Genomic DNA, 23647 nt, shown 5'->3' with positions numbered 1-23647 from the left:
CAGTGTTCCATGCTCACACCGAAGTACAAAAGTCACAGGGATGCCAAGTGGCATGAATTTCTTTATTGGAAAAAGAAACAATTCAATCCACCCAGCTCCGGAGGGCACTCTCCTCCCCAACTTGTTTTACCTTGTCAAGATTCAGAGCAGCCTTTAAATTCCCCTAGGACTCTCCCTTCCCCTTTCAGGTTTGCCTGGACCCTGTTAAGCTATCCGACTGTTCTACACCTCCACACCCCCACCAGTTCTGCTGAGAAAAACTAAGAAGTAAAAAACAAAGAATTCCCTCTAGGTCTGCCTTCCTTCCTTTCTCTGCTTTCTTTATCACTTCTTTCTCAGATCCTGAGCTGTAGTTGCTTGCAACTCCTAGGATCCAGGGGAGGAGGAATGAATGGGTCCTCTTCTTCCAAGGATGGACTAAGGTTATGATCTTTCCAAGGGAAAGAAGAAAGTGATGGGGAGACCAGTATCACACACACCAGCACCTCAGAGGATGTCATCTGGGTCCTGTGGGGAGAGGGCAGAGATTAAGATTTTCCTTCCTAGGTCCAGCTATGTTCCTGTTTCCCTTCCTCCTGTCATTTCTTCTCATCCCTCTCTGTCTTGGTGTGTCTTTTCCCCCTGTGTTCCACCTCTCCTTCCTCTCATCCATCACCTCTGTTACTGACCCCTCTTCTTCTATCATTCTTTTCTTCTGCTCTCCTTCCCCCTCCCTTGCATGTCTTTTTCCCTCCCTCTTCTCTCATGATTATTTTCAGTTTCAGATTTTTAGTTCTAGTTCTTTATTTCCTGGCTGCCTTCTTCACTAGGTCCAGGTATGTTCCTTTCTATTCCGCCCCCTGCTCCCATCCTCTCCCTTATCTTCTCTTTTCTACTTACCCTTTGCCTACTAGTCTATATTTACATAGGAATCTCCCCCCCAAATTCCCTTCCCTGGTCTCCTTGGCTCCTCATCCCACTTTTACCCTAGCTCCCAAAGAATCAGAACAAGATCATAGAATTGGGGGTGAAGAGAACTTTAGGGATCATTTAGTCCAACTCTTCCATTTTATAAATCAAGAAACAGGCCTAGAAAGGTTAAAGAACATGCCCAAAGTCACAAGCAGCAGAGCCAAGAGCTCTGACTGCAGATACAATGTTTGTAGAAGTGGTTGAAGAGATAGGTGGCCCAGGGCATAGAAAGTTGGGCCTGGAGTCAACCTCGGATACTTCCTAGTTGTGTGACCGTGAGCAAGTCATTGAACCTCTGATTTGCCTCAGTTTCTTCAACTGTAAAATGGGGGATCAGATGAGATGCTATTTGTAAATTGCTTAGCTTTACAATTTTAGTGCTGGGTAGGTGCTATATTATAAATGCTTAATCCCATCCCCCTACCCCACCCCCAACCTGTTCCATTTTTCTTTTTCTTTTTTTTTTGGAGGAGGGAAGGCAGGGCAATCGGGGTTGAGTGACTTGCCCAAGGTCACAAAGCTAGTAAGTGTGTCAAGTATCTGGGGCTGGATTTGAACTCAGGTCCTCATGACTCCAGGACTGGTGCTCTTCTCACTGTACCACCTAGCTGCCCTGCCCCTCCACCCCCATCTGTTCTAATACCATGCAGCTTTTTAATTTTCTTCTGGCATCCTCCAACAAGTCTTCTCCTTTCTCAGGCTCTTATATCTCTCTACTACCATTTGTCCCTCACATAACCTCCAATGCTTCCTGCCCTCCTTCATTCCCCCATTCTGAGACCCTAGACTCAGCTCCCTCTAAGGATTTTCTTTGCCTAAACCCTCTTCTTTTCCTTTTTAAAGTTTTTATCTCCGCCCTGTTCTTCCCAAGGAACCACCCTCTTATAGCCCCATTTCCTTTCTTCCTCCCCCTCATTTGAAGATCTATTTCCCCTAGACTTCTCAGCGACCCTGGGGAGAGCCTCCGGCGCTCTGCCCCACCCCCATCCTTGCACCCATTTCCTCTCCTTACCTCTAACTCCTTGTCTCCAAAGTGGTCCGGGTCTTGTTCCATGTCCTGTTCTTGCTCTTCCTTCATCCTCTGTCTAATTTCATCCGCCTCTGCCCGCTCTTCTTCCTCATAGAATTCCTTGTCCAGCCGCTCCAGTTGGGGTATCTGGATCAGGGCTTCTTGCCTGTAGTCAGTCTCGTCTGTACATGGGTTCTCCAACAGGATCAGGGCACGAAGTCGGGGCAAATCTCTCAGCAGAACCAGTTCTCCTAGATTTGTCACTAAGTTCCCCCTGTAGAAGGGTTTAAAAGAAATTCCTCTGTCTTCGGTCATATGACTTCTACAGAGAGTAATTTTCCTATCATGTTATTCCCCTCCTTGATAAATAACAGTGGCAACCCTCTTCTCATAGGATCAAATACAAGTTTTTTTTACATATTTTCTTTTCTTCTATTTATATATTTGTACATTTGCTTTTATGTTTAAAGCCCTTCCCACCCAGTTCCAATCACTTTTTCTAACATTTTCACTCATCGCTCCCTTTCATCAACACTACACTTCAGCCAACTTGGCCTGTCTCTCATCTTATGATATAGTCTATAGTCTGCTATAGTCTCTGTTCCTTTATATACGCTTCCCTTGGGCCTAGAATGCATTTCCTCATCCATCTCACAGAAGTCATAATTCTGTTTAGCTCAAATGCCACATCCCACATGAAGCTTTTCCTAATTTTCCCACCACCACCACCACCACCTCTCCAGCTAGTGTTTTCCCCTAAAAATTACCTTATTTTTAGTGTTTACTTTGGATACACTTTTATACACATGTTATATGTATATAACATGTATATGTGTACGTGTATGTATATATGCATATGTTAAGGGAAAGGACTGACATGGAGCAGACATTTAACAAAGGCTTATTGATTGACTGTAGAGAGCAAAGAGCCATCTGTGGGCTGGCCAGATGGGAAAATGGCGAGTGGCGGAAGCTATACTTTGTGCACATCTCCAGGTGCTGAACAGTATGGCTTCTCCAGACACTGGTTATTGGCTAGACATCCTGAAGACTTGCTGAACCTGCTGTCCAGATGCAGTCTGATCCTCCTTCTACACTGGCTCCCACTTCTTTAGGACACTCTCTCCCATTTCCTTTAGCCTGACTACCGTTACCCTGGAAAGTTAAAGGGCTAGAAAGGAAAGCTCTTAGGGAAGCAGAGGTGAAATTCAGGGAAAATCAAGGGGGTAAGAAGGCAGGAGATGGCCAGAAAATTTGGAGTATAGGAGGCAGGGCAGCAGGGCGGATAAAGCCACTGTTATTGTTTGTCCCTCATTTCCGAAGAGGACCGATGACATCGTGGGGTGATGTTTTAACTTGCCCATGAATTGGTTTTAAGTGAGGCAGGGCTGAGCAAAGTCTCTTTTTCTTCCAAAGTCATCGAGTCCGGTGGCAAGACGAAAGTCATGTTTCGGCTGCCTTCATGGCCATTGGAACAAATTGTTCTCGTCTGCCCATTCCACTGGGGGGAGTCTTCACACACTTGGGGTAGACATCCCCCTAGCTCACCAATGGGTTTCAGGCCTATCGGTTAGCTTCAACCTAGTTTAGCCTATCTGCTGAGACAGTTTTATGAGGGTGTGGCTGCTGCATCAATATAAGGAAACAAGGAAGAGAGAGAAGGGAGGGAGGGAGGAAAGGAAAGACGAGAGGAAATAGGGAAAGAGGAAGGAAAGGAAGGAGGAAGGGAAGAAGGAAAGGAAGGAAGGAAAAGCAGGAAAAGAGGGAGGGAGGAAGGAAGGATTTATTAAATGCTTACTATGAGCTCGACACTATGCAGTGCACAACCCTATTTTGCAATTAGAGAAACTGAGGCAGATAGAGGTTAAGTTATTTGCCCAGAGTCACACATGTGTGTCTGAGGCCATATTTAAGCTCAGTCCTTCCTTACTTCTACCTAGTTGTTCACAGAAGGGATTTATCTCTGGGGAAGTGGAGGGGGAGGAGAGGGGGAATTAAGAGTTGGAGAAGGATTTTTGAAGTTGCAAGCTAGGGAGGTTTTAGGAATAAGATTACATTTGGAGGAAGGAAAGAGTAAGTATTCAAAAGGTTAGGATTAGGAAGGGGAGGAACACAGAAGTACCATCATATCAGATGATAATGAAAAGTAAAATGATAATCAGGAAATAGATTGAGTTTGGGTAAGAATCAAAGTGTAAAGTCAAAATGTGGGCCCAGGACCTGAGGATGGCAGAAGGTGGGGATGGGAGGATGGCAAACATACCGAAGATTGAGGTACTGCAGGGACTTCATTTTATGGGAGAAGCCAGTTAGAACACTGATCTGATTGTCCCGAAGATGCAACGTAGTGAGATGACTCAGTCCTTCAAGTCCTTCTACTTTCTTCAGCTGGTTCTGGGCCTACACAGAACAGGCTGGTTAAAGAGAGACAAATTGAAGGGAATTCATGGACAGAAATATATAAAGAAAGAAGAAAAACAACATAGAGAGACAGAGATAAAGGGGAGGAGGAACAAAGAGAGGAAAAGGAAGGACAAAGGAGAGGAAGCCAAGGTAAACTGTTATCCCCAGAGGAAGCCAGGACCCTTTGGAGTTGGGTCACTAGGAAGCTGCAGCTCTTCCCTCTACTGTCCTTCTCTTCCAAATTCTCTTACTTAGGGAGTCCTACGCCCAACAGTCCTGTGTTTCCGCCTGAGGGAGAGTCACCAGAATGTCTGTACTGTAGTCTATACTCATATCGTAGGAATAGAAAACTGCAGTCTGGATACCTGGGTTCCCTTCCCAATTCTGTAACCAAGGGCCACTGCTCTCAATGGATCAGGATCATCGATGTCCTGGAAGAATGTCTTCCAAGCCCTCTCTGGACCTATGGGAGGGCTATGCTGAGGGTGAGGCCAACACCAAATAGTCCTGATAGAGGTTCAGACTCCCCTCAACAAGAACAGAAGTCGTATAAGGAGACTCAGAGAGGATCTGTGATTTCCCCAAAGGAGCACAAAGAATCGATTGGCACTGTTGTACTATCACTTAGTCATGTTGCCTTCACTGTGCTTTCTACCCAAGCCTTGAAGATTACCAAGAAGAGATTCTTCAGCTTGGGGAGTTCGATTCCTAGTGTGGTCTCCAGCTGGTTCCCACGGAGCTCGAGCGTGTGCAGGTTCACCAGCTTTTGGGGGTCCAGGCCTGTTACTTCCTTGATGTTGTTCCCTGAGGAAGGCAAATGTCAAATGTCAGCGTGCATTTAAAATGGCCGTGTAATATACAACATCTAATTCAGAATGCCATTTGACACAGCGAAGGAAGGAGTCAAGCATACAACACAATGTGGTGGAGTGGAAAGAACCTTGGATTTTAAGTCAGAAGACCTGGGGTAAATCTCTGCTACCTCTCTAAGTCTTGGTTTCTCCATATGTAAAAGCAGGGGGTTAGCCTAAGATGGCCTCTGAGGTTCTTTCCAGATCTAAAGCTGTGATGCTATGACCTTGGACCTGAGTCTCACCCACAAAATGAAGGGTTTGGACTAGGTAATCTTCATAGTGCTATAAAATGGCAACATTACACCTCTGCCCACCCAGAGAACACCTTTGAGATCCAGGCTGCCCAATCTGGGATGGCTGATGCCTTCAGTGTCAGTGATTTGGTTGTAGGCAAAGCTGGCGATCTGCAAGTAGGGCAGCTCTGACATCTGGGCGCTCTGTAGCCGGTTGTGGTCCACCTTGAGCCAGAGCAGGTGAGTCAGATTGTTGAGTGGCGACAAGTCCGACAGCCGGTTCCCAGACAGATCCACATAACGCAGGTGGATGTAGGAGGACAGCAGAGAAATGTCAGTCAGTTCCCTGGACAGTGGTGAAGGGAGGGAGGCCAGGGCTGCTGTTAGAATTAGGGACCGGGCATGAGGGCTGTAGAGGGGAAGAGAGTAGCTGGAAGACTAGGGAACTGGTTTGCGGTGAGAAAAAGAAGGCCAGAGGGATTAAGTTGGGAAAAACAATTCAATTCTATGCAAAAAAAATAAAAACATATTATTGGGCAAGGCAAGAGGCAGTCTAGCTTAGTGGATAGAAAGCAAACCTGGTACCAGAAAGACCCGGGTTCAAGTTCTGCTTCTGACGTACACTGGCTATGTGACCCAGAGCAGGTTGCTTAATCTTTCAGGGGTCTAGGTCACTCTCTAAGAAGTTGCCAAGAAGATGTGAAATTACATTGGAGGAGAGAGTTCTCCAGGGGCTCCCTCCACCAATGAAATTACAAGTCCATTTCATATCCTGATGGCTGTATGCAAGGCACAGTGCTAAACCCAGTAATACAAATGAAAAGAAATAATCCCTTCCCTCAAGTAATTTACATTCTACTGGAGTGATATAACTCCTAGAAAAGTCAGCTCAAGGTATTTTGAGCATTTTCAACTGGGAGCAATCAGAGAAGGCTTCCCTGAGGAGGTGCTATTTAAGCTGAGCCTTGAAAGGAGATAAAGTGTATCTAAGCCAGAGTGAAGAGGGAGTTTATTTCAGTGTAAAGAAGCCTGTGATGTAATATTGAGTTTAGAGAACAACTAGTTTGGCTGGGGCAGAGGATGCATGAAGGGGAGTGATGTGAAACAAGGCTAGAAAGATAGATTGGTGAAGTCTATATTTTATCCTAAAGGCAACTGAGTTGATGTAATTATGAAAGATAAAATAGATTCAATAAGAGGGAGGGAATGCCTCAAAGGAGAGCAGAATGTGTTAGGGAGGGAGGAAACTACAGTGAGAAGGAGGTTGGGATGCAGTAGAGAGTGCAGAGCAGATAAATGATGGAAAGCAATAAATAAATAGACAACAGGTAAAATGAGGATGGGGATCAAGGAAAGACAAAGCCAGTGAGGTGGGAGAGGAGGGGATACAATGGGGGAGTAGGTAACAAGAGCCAGAATGAGGGGCAGGGGGTTAGGAAATCAGCACAGAAGGGGACAGCCCCTAAACCCAAGCTTTGCTTCCTTCCTTGCTTAGGAACAGCTCTCAGTGACCAGCTCCACTATCTTCTTCCCACCGGACTAGAACAAGAGTAGTATAGCCCAAAGCCAGAAACACTTGGGGCAGGAGGGTAACAGTGAAGATTTCGGCATTAACTCCAGCTCCTACATGGCACATCTGCTTCTCCCTTCCCCTTCAACACATGTACACTCACTTATCCTTGGCCTCCAGCTTCACATAAGCATGGGAGAGTCCATTGCCGGTCTTGCAGAGCAAAGAGAGACCTTCCTTCATTGTGTCCTCAGTGATGGGATTGGGGATAAACTGAAAGAGGACACAGAATCAAGTGTACCTTTTTTCCCACTCTCTAGGCAGTCCTGCTTATCACTCTCCTGCTACTTCTCCCTGCCCTTACCTCTTCAGCTTCTTCCCCTCCCTCCTTCTCTTCCCCTTCTCCTTCCTCTTTATTCTCCTTTTCCTCCGCTGGTTCATCCTGGTCTGGATCATATTCTTCCAAGTCCTCATCATCAGACATCTTCCTTTCTGGGGTTGAGAGTCCTTAAGGTGAAGGTTGGTCAAATCCTGGAAAAAAACACGGGTCCTGTGACTTTCCCACCTCCTCATTGTCTCCAAGCGGCCATCTCATCCAGCTTCAGTCCCAGGAGAACCTCCATCTTAGGGGAGAATGGTCTGTGTTTAGGTGAGGTCAGCCCCATTGTGCTGTTTACTGTTTACTCCCCTACAGTTTAAAGAGGAGTGGGGGGAAGTAAACGGTGCCTGGGGTGGAGAAGGCATGGTAGACCCCAACCCCTTGGTTTATTCCCACACATTTCGCTATCATCAGAACTCCCCCTCAATCCCTCTTTTCTGTGTTAGTGAATTCTCTGAAACTCCTTGGTACTTCACTCCAAAGACCCCTCTTATTACCCCTCTCCCTTTTAACTTTTTTAGTGGTTCTCTTAGATATCACATACACACACACACACACACACACACACACACCAGGTCTGACTCCCAGATCCCTTAAATACTCCTTTTTGACTCCGAAAATACGTAAGAAGAACTTCAGATTTGGGAGTAAGGGTCGGAAGGAAAGAGATGAAGGAGCAGTTGGGGGAGGGTCAGGCTGTTGCGAAAGTGGTGAGGATTTGTGTATTGCTACCATAGCAACAAGGACGGGCCGTTGCTGAGACTGTTGCTGGTGGCAACAGGCAAAAAAAAAAAAACCCGATGGGCAGCATCCAGAGAGAATTGCACCACAGCCCGGAGCAGGTGGATCCTCGGTTGCCTTGGTTATTGACTGTCCTCCCCCCCAATCCCTGGGATACGAGTAGGGGGCGGGAGGTAAATTAGGGCGCTAATTGGCCAAGGGAAAAAGGCTCCAGGAGATTCTGATAGGATGGAAAGGCAGAGGGAGGAGTTTCGAGACTAGCCATTACGTCACCCTAGTCCCTTAAAGGAGTAATCTTTCAAAATAAAGGCTACATAATTAATTTAGACATTAACCGGGACGGCGGAGGTGGCGGAATGGATCTTAATGTAAGGGGATTTTAAAGGTGACCCCTAAAACAGATTCCTTCTCATCAATCATATGTCACTTTCCAGATGAGGTTCGGTCCGCAGGCTGACTGGTGAAACATATTTGGTATGGTGAAAAGAGCACTGGGACTCCCAGCTCTGCGATTGGGAGGTTCTGGAGCAAGCTCTCTGTGGGCTTCAGATTCTTTACCTAAAAGAAGAAAATCGGATTAAATGATCTCCCAGTCTTCTTCTAGCTGTCACAATCTGTGTAGATTCTAGGGTACCCAGCTTCCCAGCTCCAACAGCCAACATTCTACAGATAGTCCCATTCTTGACCAACAAAACTGAGCCTGGGGTCATTTGGAGGTACCCTACCTGATGCCGATTATATCATTTTCAAATCTTTGAGAGTTTGAAGTAGAAATGGAAGATGCCAAGAGGCAACTTATTCTTCATGTTATCCTTCTAATAATAGTACCATTGAATTGCAAAATCGCACAGTTGGGACCTTAGTCCAGCCTTGACTTGAAGAACAGTTCTCTCTGCCATGTTCCAGTCAAGTGGTGGTTATTCAGCTTCTGCTTGCATGCCTCCAGAAGTGAAGAGCTCCAGGCCTCTTGGGCTAGTCCTTTGTGCTTTGTCAGGGTTCTAATTGTTACAAAGTGCTCCCTTAAATATAGCCCACAATTCCTAGCTCCACCTTCTCAGATCAAGTAAAGTAATCTAATCCCGCTTCTATTTCTCCCTAAAGTATGTACTTTTCAAAGCTAAAACATCCCCATTTCCTTCAACTAATTCTTGTATGGTAAGGTCTCCAAACTGTCATCTTCCTTGTTACCTTTTTATGGCCCTGTTCTGGGGCATAGAGTTGCATACAATAGGATGAAATCCTAACATGATCTGATGGGGCAGAGGACAACAGGACTATCATTTTCCTTGTTTATGACACAATGACTTTATTAATGTGACCTAAGATAGCACTACCTTATTGAGGTACTCCAACACAGTTATATGCCATATTATATATATGCTCTTGGAGGTCCACTAACACCCTTAGGTCTTTTTCAAATGAACCCCTAGCCTTTATTTATGTAATTTTTCTCTTTTAAAAAGTTTTATATTGATATCTTTTGTTTTTACATCATCTGTATTTCCTAATATGTCCCTCCAAGAAAGCCATCTCTTTTAACAAAGAATAACAAAAAGGAAAAAAAAATCCAGTTCAACAAAGCTAGTCAACAATCAACCAATATGTCAATCTGACATTATATGCGGAGTTCCACAGACCTAGTCCCCCACCTCTGCAAAGAAAGCTTTTCTTTGGGCCAAATTTGGTAATTATAATTTAATAGTATTTTTATATACCTATATGTATATTTATATATACCTATATATACACATATATACCTATACATACCTATATATTTATATATACTTATAAATTTATATATATCCGCATATATCTATACATTTATACATACCTATATATATTTATATATACCTATATATTTATATGTACCACATGTACCTATCGGAATATATAATTTAATAGTATTCAGTTTCTCTTGTTTGTTTCATTGACTTTGCACAACCTTCCCTCACTTAAATCTAATTCACTTGCATGTCACGGCATCACCTTCCTGATGTCATGGTCCTCTCTGAGAATGGACAAACAGCAGCAATCCAGTGACAATGTTACAGTAATTGTGGATAGTATTTTCCTGCTTTGCTCACCTCACTTTACATACATATGTCTTCCCATATTTTTCTGTATTCATCATATGATTTCTTATAGCCCAGTAACATTACATTCATGTACCACAATTTGTTTAACCATTCCATATTAATTTGTATCTGCTTTGTTTCCAGTTGTTCTACAAAGGTGTTGCTATGCATATTTTGGTGCATATGGGACCTTTCTTTTTATCAGTCTTTTTATCAGACTTTTTTCTAATAGCCTTGGGATCCATGCAGAGAAATGGGATGTCTGAGTCATAGGATATGGACATTTTAGTAATTTTCTTAGCATAATTTCCGTTTTCTTGCCAGAATGGTCAGGTGAACTCACAGATCCATCAATGGTGTATTACTGTGCTTATCTTAAAAAAAATTTTTATTTTTTTAAATTTTGGACTCAAGCACCAATAAGATATTTCTCTACATACAACACAACCCAAACAGAGAATTCTCTTTGAAACCCTGACTCTCCATTTCATTTCTTGTTTTTTTTTTAAATATATGACGTCAACGTATTATTTCCGTTTTTTTTTTTTGGAGGGGGGAGGCAAAGGCAATCGGGGTTAAGCGACTTGTCACACAGCTAGTAAGTGTCAAATGTCTGAGGTTAGATTTGAATTCAGGTCCTCGTGATGACAGGACTGGTGCTCTTTTCACTATACCACCTAGCTGCCCCCAGTGTATTATTTTCAAAACTGTTCTGCTTATCTGAACTTCATTGTGTATTTTAGAAAATATTTCAATGGCCCTCCTTTTCTGGCATCACCATTGCTAACTCTACTCCCCACTCCCCATTAGAAATAAAGAAATAAAAGAAGAAAAAAACCCTTGTGACTAATAAACACAGTCAAGCAAAATAAATCCATACAATGGCCATGTCCAAAGATGAGGTAGCTAGGTAGCATAGTAGGGGAGCTATGTGGCACAATGGATGGAGTGCTAGCCCTGAAGTCAGAAAGACTTGAGTTCAAATTCTGCCTGAGATAGTTACTCTCCATGTGACCCAGAGGAAGTCACTTAACCCTGTTTGCCTCAGTGTAATCTGTAAAATGAGCTGGAGAGGGAAATGGCAAACCACTCAAGTATCTTTGCCAAGAAAACCCCAAATGGAGTCACAAAGAGTTGGACATGACTAAAATAACTGAACAGTAACAAAGGTATCATTGTAGACAGAGTACAGGACTTGGAGTCAGGAGATCCTGATTTCAAATCCCACCTCAGACATCAGGGGTCGCTGTGTGACCCTGGACAAGTCACTTCATTTGTTTGCCTCACTTTCTTCGTCTGTAAAAATGAAGATATAATGGCACCTACATCACGGGGTTGTTGTGAGGGTCCAAAAAGACAACTTTAAAGTGCTGGATAACGCTAGCTATTGTTATTGTAAATGTAAGTCTCTTTCTCGACTTGTACCCATCGCCTCCCTCTCAGGAGCTGGATAAAATGCTTCATCATAAGTCCTCTGCGTACATAGCCTGTCATTCCATTGATGCAAGTTCTTAAGTACTTCAAAGCTGTTTTTCTTTACAATGTTGCTTTCGTATAAATTGTTCCCCTCACTTTGCTATGCATCTGTTCATATTATGCAGGATTCTCTAGAATCTTTCATGGTTTCTTTTGGTGTGATAATATTCCGTTCCATTAATACACTATAGTTTGTTCAGCCATTCCCCACAAATCTAAGCAATTTAAGAGACCTATTTAGATTCTAGTTCTCCCCCGCCACCACCACCTTTTGTTCTCTCCTTAAGGATCAGGAAGTTTGTTTTCCCTATGATTATTTCTTCCCTGGTATTATATGCTCCTCAATCCCTATCTCTTCTCTATACCCATTTTCCCTGTGTTGAGTTTGATGTATTTCTGCATGAGATTCTGTGTATGTGTTCAGCCTTCCTTTGTCCATTTCAAATACAAAGTTCATCTAATATTCATCCCTCCACCTCTTCTTCCATATCTGCATACTCTTCTTCTCATGAACCCCAATTATGAGAAAGAGCAAATCCACTTTCTTCTACATCTTTCCCCCTCCATCCTCTTTCCCTTTTTCATAACCAATCCAATCCCAGGACATCTGCTTTTCTCATTTTTATCATTACCTTTTGAAAACATTAAAGTTCTGAAGGGACACTAGTTTCTTCTCTCTCTATTAGAATGTTAGTACCTCATCCTCATATAGCTCCTTCCAATTGTTCAAATAAATTTACCCTTCCAGCTTTCTCTGGATTGGTGTTTATATTTCTTTTTTTTTTTATTTTTTTATTTTTTATTTTTTTGGTTTTTTTTTTTTGGTGTTTATATTTCAAAGTTCCTACTAAACTCTAGTCTTTTTATCAGAAATATTTTAAAGTCTTCTGCTCCATTAAAAATTCATTTCTTCCCCTGAAGGATTATTTTTTAAATTGTTTTATTTTCTCAATTTGCAAAAATCTATTTTCTCTCCTTCCTACTTCCCCTCCCCAGTGGGGAAAAAGAAAACAAAACCCTTGTAACAACTATACATAGTCAAATCAAATTCCTAAATTAATTGGTCAAATGTGAAAAAGATATGCCTTATTCTGCACCCTGAGTCTGTCACCTCTCTGTCAGGATTTGGGTAACATGGTTCATCATTAGGCCTCTGGAATCATGGTTGATCTAAGTCTTTCAAAATTATTGGTTTTTACATTCTTCTTGTTATATGTGACCTGAGCCCCAAAACCCATTGGAGAAGACTCTTCATCAATGCCCCAAGCTTTCATGAAGGGCCAAGAAGAACTGGTGAGAGCAAGAGAAAAGAGAAATTGAGTCTCTTGGGTTCTTTTAGTTTCCAGCTTCTAGAGAGAAGATAGATGTGCAATGCCAGCCTCTCTTCAGGTTACTGAAAAGAAAGAAAGACTCTCTGTGGGAAGAAGCTGACAAGAGGAACTGGCAGCCTCTATCACATTCTCCGTCCTCAGCTGGCTCTACTAGAGACTTTGGATGATTTTCCCTTTGGTGAGATCTGGGACTTTTTCTCGGTTAAGCTGAGATACCTTGCTAGCGATGGGAGAGCTCCTTCAATCAGTATTGTCTGTTATATATTCTCATATGTATACTTTCTCTGATTTGTGTTTTGCTATCACCTTGGATAAATGGTTTTGCTATTTGCTACTCATGTTCATTGTAGAACTGGTATATTTCGTGGGGAGTCAAACCTTGGATGAAAAGCCTGGAACCCCAGTTTCCCCGTGAATGGTAATCTCTTGATATAGCTTCAACCTGAAAATTACTTCCCCTAAGCTAACAGTATTTAAGGGCACATATAGAATTCTAGCCTGGTACCCCCTATCTCTGAGAAGAGCAGAGAAGCCAACCCCTGGCCCAAACCTCCTGCTTCCCTTCCTGGTAGGAATTAAAGTCTCCCTTGGAGAAGGGTGGGGGAAGGAGACACTAGAGATGTCTATTCTTTCTCACTTTCTCTCTGTCTCCCTGTCTCTGTCTCCCTCCCTCTCTCCCTCTCTCCCTCTCTCCCTCTCTCTCTCTCTCTCTCTCTCTCACACACACACACACACACACACACACACACACACACACACACACACACACACACCCCTCCTCTTATATGTACTGTTCTAGCTCTGTTCACTTTACTCTGCATTAATTTGTACAATTTGTACAAGTCTTCCTAGGTTTCTCTTAACCCTTAGCTTAGCTTTACATACTTACCTCTGCAGGATGAGTTATCCTTGGTTATAAGCCTGTCCTTTTTGCCTTTTGGAAGATTGTATTACAAGATTTCTCTCATATATAGTAGAAGCTGCCAGGTTCTATGTTCTGACTATGGTTTCTTGTTACATGAAATACTTTAGAGAGAGCTTTATATTTTGGCTATGACATTCCTAGTGTTTTCTTTTAGAATTTCTTTCAGGAAGTGATCTGTGGATTCTTTTTAATCTTCACTTTGCTCTCAGTGGATCTAGGAAGTTTTTTTAATCACGGTGGTCTCCAATGATTCTTTGTCTCTCTTTTATGTGTTTTCCAAGTGAGTTGGTTTTTTTCTTTTCTTTTTTAATCTTTTGACTTTGTGCTAATATTTCTGGTTAGCTAATGAAATCACTAATTTCTTTTTATCTAATCTGGTTTTCAGGACAGTTTGGGGGAAAAGATAAGTTCAATTTTAGACACGTTAAATTTAAGATACTTACGGAACATGCAGTTCAAGGTGTCTAATAGGTGATTGGAGATGTGAGACTGGAATTTAGAGTTGGATAAAAAGAATTGAGAATAGTCTGCATAGAGATGATAATTGAATTCATGAGAGCTGAAGAGACAACCTAAAGAAAGTGAAAAAGAGAAGACTTGAGGTTCAGGACAGATCCCTAGGATTCAACCACAAATAATATGAAATAAGATGAAATAAGAAGAAGAACATGAAAGATAATCCAACAAAGGAAGGAGAGGAGTAGTCAGACAGGAAGATAATGAAGATGTAAGGATTCACAGACACACTCAGACCGACAGATAGACAAACACACACACACACACACACACACACACACACACACACACACACACACACACCACACAAAAGGAATGCTACCCAGATAAAGAGGGTGGCCTGTTGGCAAATGCTGTGGTGTCAAATGCTGCATTAATATCAGATGCTGCAGAGAGGTCAAGAAAGATGAGGACTGAGCAGAGGGCATTGTATTTACCAGTTAAGAGATTGTTGGTAACCTTGGAGAGAGTTTTAGTGGAGTGTTAGGACTCCATGTGCCAGGAAAGAGAAGGAGAAGGCTAGGAATACTACTGTGCCTGAAGCCATGGTGACTTTATTGGTGGACATACATTTTGCTGCCTTAGATCAGTTCTCCATGCCTTGGATGACTAGTGAAAGGGGCCAAGAGATATAGGTATGACCCTTAGAAACTCTGACTTTTTTCTCCAGAGAGCACACAGCAATTAAGGGAATGGCAAAATTTGGAGCTACACAGTGGAGTACCATACCAGACTATAATTATTTGTACTGAAGGTACCAGAATGTAATTGTTGCTACCCAAAACTTTTTACTCTTTGGTTCCAAAAGCACATTACATTGGGATTTTCAATGAACCTCTCCTATCTTTGAGACTTACTGTGTATGACCATGGGCAAGTCATTTAACCTATCTGTGCCTCAGTTTGGTCATCTGTAAAATGAAAGAGATTAGACTCCATGGTACCCAAGATCCTTTCCAGCTCTAAATCTTTGATCCTATTATTCTGTAAAATTGTAGTAGGTACCATAAGAAATACAAGATTTGTACTCATAGTAATCAAAGGAAAGTGTCACCATCTCATCCTGCTTGTATGTAAAGTATAGATACAGCTTATATGTTTCCATGTATGGTAGAATATGAGCATGAGCAATCTCTTAGTGGTGATGAACCATTTCACATGACAGGTGCAGACATATCTAACCAGGGACCAGAGAGCTTCTACAGTTGTTAAGGTCTTGTGGGAAAAGTATTTCTCAGTGTATAGTTTCCCTGCAAGAAATAATTCTCATCAAGATAGTGTCTTTGAGAGCAAGCTACTCAGGGAAATAGTCAGCTTCGGCCTGAATCAAGAAATCTAGAATTATGCTGTGGTGGAAGCTATATCCTAAGGTCCCCACCTAGGAAGATTAAGTTAGTTTTCCCTTACAATATATTGATATGTTGTTGAGATTTAATTAACTGGGGGTATTAAGGCAATTGATATTGCTTCCTAGTCTCCTGAATCCAAAAATAGCCAGGATACGAGGTTCAGACCAACAACAGCTCAAGAAAAGTGAATTGACCTGAATCCTTAATGAATGTCTTTCCCCTGCTCTGCTTATCCTTCCTCTGGCCAGATAGATGAAGTAGATAGAGCACTGGTCTTGGAATAAAAAATACTCATCTTCATAAGTTCAAATCTGGCCTCAGATACTTACTAGCTATGTGACACTGGGCAAGTCACTTAACCTTGTTTGCCTCAGTTTCCTCATCTGTAAAATGATCTGGAGAAGGAAATGGCAAACCATTCCAGTATCTTTGCCAAGAAAATCCCAATGGGGTCCCGAAGAGTCAGACACAACTGAAATGACCACACAACAAACCTCATTTTGTTTACTGATAAACAAACTACAAATGTCTCATTTCATTCTATGATCAGCTCTGAGCCACCAGAGCAGCCTGGCCATCTCTGGACTATTAACATAGATGTCACCATCCTTGAAGAGATCCACATAGATGATTAAAGTTATATACTAATGAATATGATGGTGAACCTGAGACACGACTAGAAGTCTCAGTGGAATGAGCACATTTCATTTCTACCAGTGTATGTAATGCTCTGGGGAGTGATGCCACAGGCTTTGTCCCACACTTGCTCGTGTCTGGGCAAGAGAAACAGTTCCCTACTTTTAACTGGCATTGTGCCTCATTATTCTGGTCCCATTCGATGAGAAGGATCAGGTTCAGGAGACAGTCCCATTTTTACCCTGCCCATGATTCTCTTGTTTGAGAACAGCAAGTGGGGCGCTGGGCATTGTTAAGGAGAAGGAGCAGAGAACTGGAAACAAAGTGTGTTCCCATTGATTGGGAGACAATTAAACAATTGTGGTATGTGAATGTTACTTCACTAAAAGACACAGCAAGTACAAAGTTGAAGAGACAAGAACATACAAGCTGATGTACCACAGAGTGAGCAGAACAAGGAAAACAATATTCAAAATCGCTACAACAATGTAAACAGAAAGAATAAAAAAAAATCTGAATGCTGTGTAATGATGATTGTCTGACCCCAGAAAAAAGTTGAGAAAAGTGACCGAGTTGGGGGTGAGGCAGGGGAGACAATTGATCCAAACATTATATTTAACATCAGACACTCTTTGTTAGTTTTCCTGAACTTTTTAAAAAAAATGTTCCTTTTTAAATCTTAGTTGCAAGTACAATGGAGCCTTCCCAGAGCTGCCCTATTTTGTTTAAGGGTTGGCAGGCATGCTGGTTTGGTGCTGAAGGATTTAGACCCTATGTGTATATATAACATGTATGTATGTATACATAGTTGTTTTGGGGGGTACTTGGGGTGTTCTGGGAGGACCTAGCAACTTGGTGTGAGGGCTTGCTGAGCCCTTTTCAGAGCTGCTCATACACCTTTAGTGTCCACCTGCCACCCAAGAACTTATAACATGCACAGTGGCCACACCCCAGTAAAACTGTTTCAGTAAATGGACTAAACGGGTTGAAGGTAGTGGACAGGTCTCAAACCCTTTGGTAAGTGAGGGCTACCCCAAGCATGTGAAGACCTCCCCCAGTGAGATGGGCAGATAAGAACAATTTGTTACAATGGCCATGAATTTATTCCAATGGCTGAAGCAGGCACTGTGGAGCGCTTAGAGCTTGGTCAGACATCCAAGACACCAAGGTCATCCACTGCGTCCTGGACCGTCACCAGCCATCTTGACTTTTGCCCTGACACTGGACTTCGATGACTCTGGAAGAAAGAATGAGGCTGATGATTTTGTGCAACTCTGTCTCACTTAAATCCAATTCATGCATGAGTCAAGACATCACCCCAGGAAGTCATTGGTCCTCTTCAAAACAACAATAAACATGAACAACAATTACATATATATATATATACATATATATACACGCATATATGTATACACACACACACACACACACACACACACACACATATATATATATATATAGAGAGAGAGAGAGAGAGAGTTGTGTGTGTGTGTGTGTGTGTGTGTGTGTGTATTGGTTGTTGTCTTTCATTCTCAAAGAGAACCAAAATGATATCCCTATGTTGGGGTCAAAGTACCTTGTGCCCAACTGCAGCTGATCAGACCAATACTAGCTAGGGAGGCTCTACCATATAGGTTGGGCACAAATAGTTCATACAAACATTTGGAGTGGAGATGTCTCTAAGTTTGTGCAATTCACATTTCTTTTGAGGTACTGCAATTCTGCTTTACACCTTCCTTTGATGTCTCACAATAGATTCCAAAGTTCTTCAGAGAAAGATGTGTGTGTGCATACATATATATGGATGTATATATACACACACAGACACAGACACATCCATATACACAACATGCAAAATCTCAGAAGTTACTTACCAGCATTAAGGGGAACCAGGAAGGTTTCTCGCTGTAGGTGGGATTTTAGCTGAGCTATCAAGAAGGCCAAGAGGTAGAGCTAAGGAGGGAGAGTATTCCAGGCATGGAGGACTGCCACTGAAAAGGAACAGAGTTGCGAGATGGAGGGTCTTTGTGCCAAGAACAGCAAGGAAGTCAGTGTAGCCAGAATGGCCTTTGTTTTCTTTGAATGACTCAGCTTACCTCATTGAGCCTCTGGACACTGTGGCTTGCTCTTCCGGGGCAGGAAGCCCAAAGAGCATTCCAGGAAGCAGACAACTTCCTGTGTGATGAGTCATGGGGCTGGCTGAGGGGAGGTGTTAACGGCTATGCTAGGGGGAGGGGCCAAGTCAAGAACCAATCGGCCCTGGTCGTTCAGGCGGTGCTTGATGATGTAAAAAACTCTATAAGAGGGGAGAGGACAGCTTGAAGATCCTCTTTTCCTTTTCCGGTTGGAGCCAGAGACAGTTACAGCGACAGTTACAGCGACAGTTACAGCGACAGTTACAGCGACAGTTACAGCTACAGTTACAGCCACAGCTGAAGCTGAAGCAGGAGCTGCCAGTAGCAGAGCTGACCTACGGGAGAAAGCTGAACAAAGACTTCAGGCCAGTGGGAAATCTTATTACCATAGAGGGGGAAACATGATTTTGCTTTACGCAATCATGCTTCTCTGTAGCCTCCTGGTTACTCTTTCAAGGCGTACTTATTGGGCCTGGAAGCTTTTGATCAATATATCAAAATGAGGTTGCTGGTTCATGGGTTGGTTACTGTGGAGCCTAAATAAATGTTTTGATTCTTCTGCCTTCTACTTTGAGAGTTTCTTATATCCGGCGGTTCCGAACGTTTCAGACATGTTTATGATCCTCTTTGAGATTATAAACTCTGCCCTCCTAATACAGTCAGTGATGCTGGATCTCACAGTGTGTGGAGGGAAGTAAAATGTAAGAAGACTGGAAAGGTAGGGAGGGAAAAGGTAGGAAAAGCCAAACAGAGAATTTTATTTTTGACCCTGGAGATAATAGGGAGCCACTAGAATTTATTGACTTGGGGAGTGACGTGCTCAGACAACTTTAAGAAGCTCACTTTTGGTACCTGAGTGAGTATAGATAAATATAGATAGATAGATAAGTACACACATTTATATACATATATATATGTATATGTGTGTACATGTGCAAATATGTGTGTGCATTTATATGTGTATGTGTGTACACACAAAGCTGTTTGCGTATTGTCTCCCCATTAGAATTTGAGCTCCTTGAGTGCAGGTGTGTTTTTGCCATTCTTTGTATTGTCACCATTTCACACAGTGCCTGGCACACAGTAAGTGCTATATGCCAGACACTGTGCTAGGCACTGGAATTACAACCCCAAAGAATGAAGCATTCCTTGCCTTGAGCTTATATTCTAACCAAGAAGACAGCAAGAGTCCACCTAAGTACCAATAGGATAAATATAAGGAGAATAAACGCAAATGAATACATGCTTTACATTTCCCTGACCAGAAGTGACTGAACTGTCATTCTGGGACTGATGGTCCTAATCTTGGTGCCTTCCTTGTGGATTCACAAGGTTGGTAGCTCCTGGGGCCATGTTCTGTTTGCTCAGCAGGAGGTGATACCCCATACCAACTTCTTGTAAGAGAAAATGATGACTACCTGCAGGTAAGTAGGATACATGAAAGTGTAGCCCATTGGTATGGGACTCTCTCCTAATTGGTGGAGATGAATACCCTGCTCTGCAGGAGGGGCGGAATTGGAGAGAACAGAGCTCCAGCCTTCACCCAGTCCCCCAGGGTTACAAAATGATTAACCTGGCTCAAGACATGGCTGGGCTTGTCAGAAGATAAGGACCTGGGGTGAGTTTCTAAGTCAGTGCAGGTCAGAGGTCTGAAATCTCTATTCTATAGTGAAATAGCTACTCAACCATGTCACAATTTACATATCAATCCCCTCGAAGATACATATCAGGAATGCTGGAGAACAATTTGGAATCGAAGCAATTTAGAAAAGAAAAAAGTCATTAAACTGACCCAGCAATACTACTACTAGGCCTATAACACAAAGAGATCAAAAAAAGGACCCGTATGTATAAACAATATTTATAGCTATTCTATTTGTAGTAGTGAAAAATTAGAAACTAAAAGAGTGTCTACATATTGGAGAAAGCCTAAACAACTTGTGTTATATGAATGTAATAGAATAATACTGTGCCATAAGAAATGGACTGTTTCAGAGGATTGGGGAAAGATCTCTAGGAAATGATGCGGAGGAGAACAATTTATACCATCACAACAATAAACAGCTTAAAAAGACTTTAGAATGCTGATGACCAACCATGATTTCAGAAGACCAAAGATGAAACATGCTACCCACATCCTGCCATAGAGGTGATGGACTTAAGGTGCAGGATAAAATACATGTTTTGAGGATGTGGCTAATGTGGGAGTTTGTTTTGCTTGACTATGTATGTTGGTTATAAGGATTTTTTTTTGGAGGAGAAAACAAATATGCATTTGCAAAAAATAAATTGAATTTTTGAAAAAAAAGAGTGATGGATTACTGTTTCATTTTCTATGTATTTGTCAATGTGCACTTATAAGTCTTTTGTGCTTGAGACTTTTTTTTGTGGTAGAGGAAAAAAACTACCATCTATCCAATCTATCTTAGACACAAGCCATTCTGAAACTTTGTTTTAGAGAGTAGCAGTAGCTAGCATTTATAGAGCACTTTAAAGTTTGCAAAGTACCTTACAAATATTATCTCATTTTATCCTCATAACAATCCTGGAAAATAGGTGGTATAATTATTACCATTTTACAGATGAAAAAACTGAGACAGATAGAGGTTATTATCCCCATTTTATAAATAAGGACACTGAAGTGGATGGTTGCCCCAGGTCACACAACTAATAAGTATCTGAGGATGGTTTTGAAATCAGGTGTTCCTGACTCGGTGTCCAACACTATAACAACTAGCTGCCCAGAGTCTCCCCAGAGTGGGGCAGAGTGGGGTGGGGCGAGTAGGGGAGGATGGGGTGCATGAGAAGCTAGAGAGTATGAGAAAGGCCTGATCCTCTTCTTTGAGGTAAGGACCCCTAAGTCCAGTGCCCTTAGTAGGAGAAGGTGCTCCTCCCTCATCTTGGATATATGTCTTTGCATTATTAAAAACAGAGAGAGAGAGAGAGAGAGAGAAAATATGCTCCATGTGATTAATAAGAAAAATATAAATTTAAATGACTCCAGGGTGTTGGGTATACCAACCAAATGGGCAAATATGATAAAAGACAGAAATAGTCAATGCTGGCGGGGCTTTGGGAAGGTAGGCGCACTAATATACTGTTGGTAGGTAAGATATATGTACACTTAGTAGCTGTCTAAATACAAAGACGGCTTGACTCGAGGGTAGCATTGGTAGATAGCTGATCTGAGATCTGGTCCTCTCCTCTCCAATATAATTGTATAAAATTTACCCACTTCTATATAACTTACCATGTCCAAAGGAGACTAAGATTTCTGCCTTTGTGGGGAGCAGGAAAAGTGCCTCTGAATACTTGCTTCTTCCCTTCCCTGGCTCCAAGAGGGATATTAGGTTAGAATTATATCAATCCACCATGGCAAAAATATATTCCAGGGGTACAGCACCTCATGAAACTGAGGGTCAATAATACTTTTCCTTATCACTTGTAAGACAAAAGTGATGCTTAACTTAATATTCATCAGTTTAGCTCCCTTCTAACAAACCTTAAACAAAAGTCCATCTTGCATAGCTAGTAAACATCTTTATCACAGTAATCCGTAAACAGAAATTAGGTAAATTATACAAATTAGAATAGATAAAAGAATACATAAGAATTAAGCCAGATGCTTAGAGTAAGATAAAATCTCACTCTCTAAACAAGATAGAATGATCTCAAATCTCACCTGGGGAAGTAAACTTTCAGTAGTCAGGCTCTAGATTTGCCAGTGCTGAGAAGCAAGGGGCTAATTGGGGGCCAGCTCCCCAGGGGTCTGTGACTCTGAGGGCTGCAGGTAGGCATTCAAAGGTTCACTCATCTCAGGACTGCTTCTCTTGCAGCCCACCAATCATCTCAGCAAAGCCCTTCTCAAGCTATTTAAGCAGGTTTGCGATGTTGGACTCAGGCTTCCTCTGCAGCAGAGCTGTCCCCCAGGAAAGACACCCAGGATGGGGGGATTATAGGTCACGATTGTGGCTTGGGTGAAACATTTTAGAAAAAAATGGAATTATGCTAGAAAAATTATTAAACATCCACATTCTTTGAACACATGTTATATTACCAGGTATAAACCTTAATGAGGTCAATGACAGAAAAGAAGGTCCCCTATATACCAAAATATTTATAGAAGTTCTTTTTTTGTTTTAAGAGTATGCCTCTTTCAGATTGAGTTGTCTTATTTGAAAGGATTTAAGGAGCTAATAAAGAGATGCAAGGGTTTTCCCCTTTCAGACTTTGAGCAACCTATTTGCATATGAAAAGGATAGGAATTTATCTGGGTAGATAACAGAAACAATAACTTAGCTTTCCACATTTAGATTGCCTCTGTACCTTTCCCCCACCATTTACAAGATCTAAAGAGAGATCTGAAAACAGAGAAACCCCGACCCTGGAGATATTTGATCATTATTAGTCAAATAACCATTCTCTATTTCATAACCTAGCCTACTGAGATGAAAATTTGGTAAGTTTATTGGACAGTCATCATAAGTTAGCATGAGATCTCTGAATGAAGAGACCAAACCCAGTATCAGGAAGATTACTCAAAGGAAAAGATTAAGTCTAAGAGCATTAGTTTTCTAGGATGATTCTACTCTTTCTTATTTTTTTAATTCAATTTTATTTTATTTTTAGTTCTAGAGTTTCTCCCTCTCTCCACCTCCTACATCACCCATTGAGCAAACAAGAAATTGAAAACTCATTACAACTATGAAATCATGCAAAGCAAGTTTCTGCATTAGCTATATTCTGAAAGAAAGGAAAAAAAAAAAGAAAAAAGAGAGAGAGAAAAAAAATCTGCTCCAATCCGCATTCCAAGTCCACCAGTTCTCTATCAGGAGGTGGATGGTATTTTTCATCATGAGTCCTTTGGAACTGTAATGGATCATTGAGTTGATCAGAATTATTAAGTCTTTCAAAGTTGATTATCTTTACAATATTGCTGTTAGTGAGTAAATTGTCTCTCCTTCTGCTCACTTCACTTTGCATCAGCTTATACAAATCTTCCCAGGTCTTTCTGAAACCACCCCCTTTTTCATTTCTTATAGCAAAATAGTATTCCATCACCTTCATATACCACTACTCTTTCTTTGAAAGAACTTGGTTCCTGGAACTGAGAATCTGCTGCTCT

General features: G+C 41.9%; 1 protein-coding gene across 3 annotated transcripts; it reads right to left on the bottom strand.

The window, feature by feature from the left end:
- Positions 1-44: 44 nt before the first annotated feature.
- On the bottom strand, positions 45-8211 carry LRRC23 (leucine rich repeat containing 23). Of its 3 annotated transcripts, none has more exons than XM_036761881.1 (8): positions 8072-8211; positions 7325-7491; positions 7124-7233; positions 5543-5796; positions 5037-5167; positions 4224-4360; positions 1964-2234; positions 45-507 (listed from the first exon to the last, which is right to left on the bottom strand). In XM_036761881.1, exons 2-8 carry the CDS (start codon positions 7442-7444, stop codon positions 487-489), a joined length of 1044 nt encoding a protein of 347 aa, XP_036617776.1. In that variant the 5' UTR covers positions 7445-7491; positions 8072-8211; the 3' UTR covers positions 45-486. The 3 variants fall into 3 exon arrangements, with proteins under 3 accessions (XP_036617776.1, XP_036617775.1, XP_036617777.1); XM_036761880.1 differs by having other exon boundaries at positions 50-507; positions 7912-8179; XM_036761882.1 differs by lacking the exon at positions 8072-8211 and having other exon boundaries at positions 56-507; positions 7325-7762.
- Positions 8212-23647: the final 15436 nt, after the last annotated feature.

This window comes from Trichosurus vulpecula, chromosome 5, assembly GCF_011100635.1.
Source record: "Trichosurus vulpecula isolate mTriVul1 chromosome 5, mTriVul1.pri, whole genome shotgun sequence".
Lineage (NCBI taxonomy): Eukaryota > Metazoa > Chordata > Mammalia > Diprotodontia > Phalangeridae > Trichosurus > Trichosurus vulpecula.
The sequence above is the reverse complement of the archived record's forward strand: the minus strand, read 5'-3'. Positions and strand labels throughout refer to the sequence as shown.

What these genes read in the sequence shown, in the direction of transcription:
- LRRC23 (XM_036761881.1), bottom strand. Translation starts at nt 7,444, where the DNA reads ATGTCTGATGATGAGGACTTGGAAGAATATGATCCAGACCAGGATGAA. An exon ending in CTGCAGTACCTCAATCTTCG is followed by an intron (nt 2,235 to 4,223) that starts GTATGTTTGCCA and finishes ACCCTTCTACAG; the next exon opens with GGGGAACTTAGTGACAAATC. An exon ending in TTGGAGACAAGGAGTTAGAG is followed by an intron (nt 508 to 1,963) that starts GTAAGGAGAGGA and finishes CTCTCCCCACAG; the next exon opens with GACCCAGATGACATCCTCTG.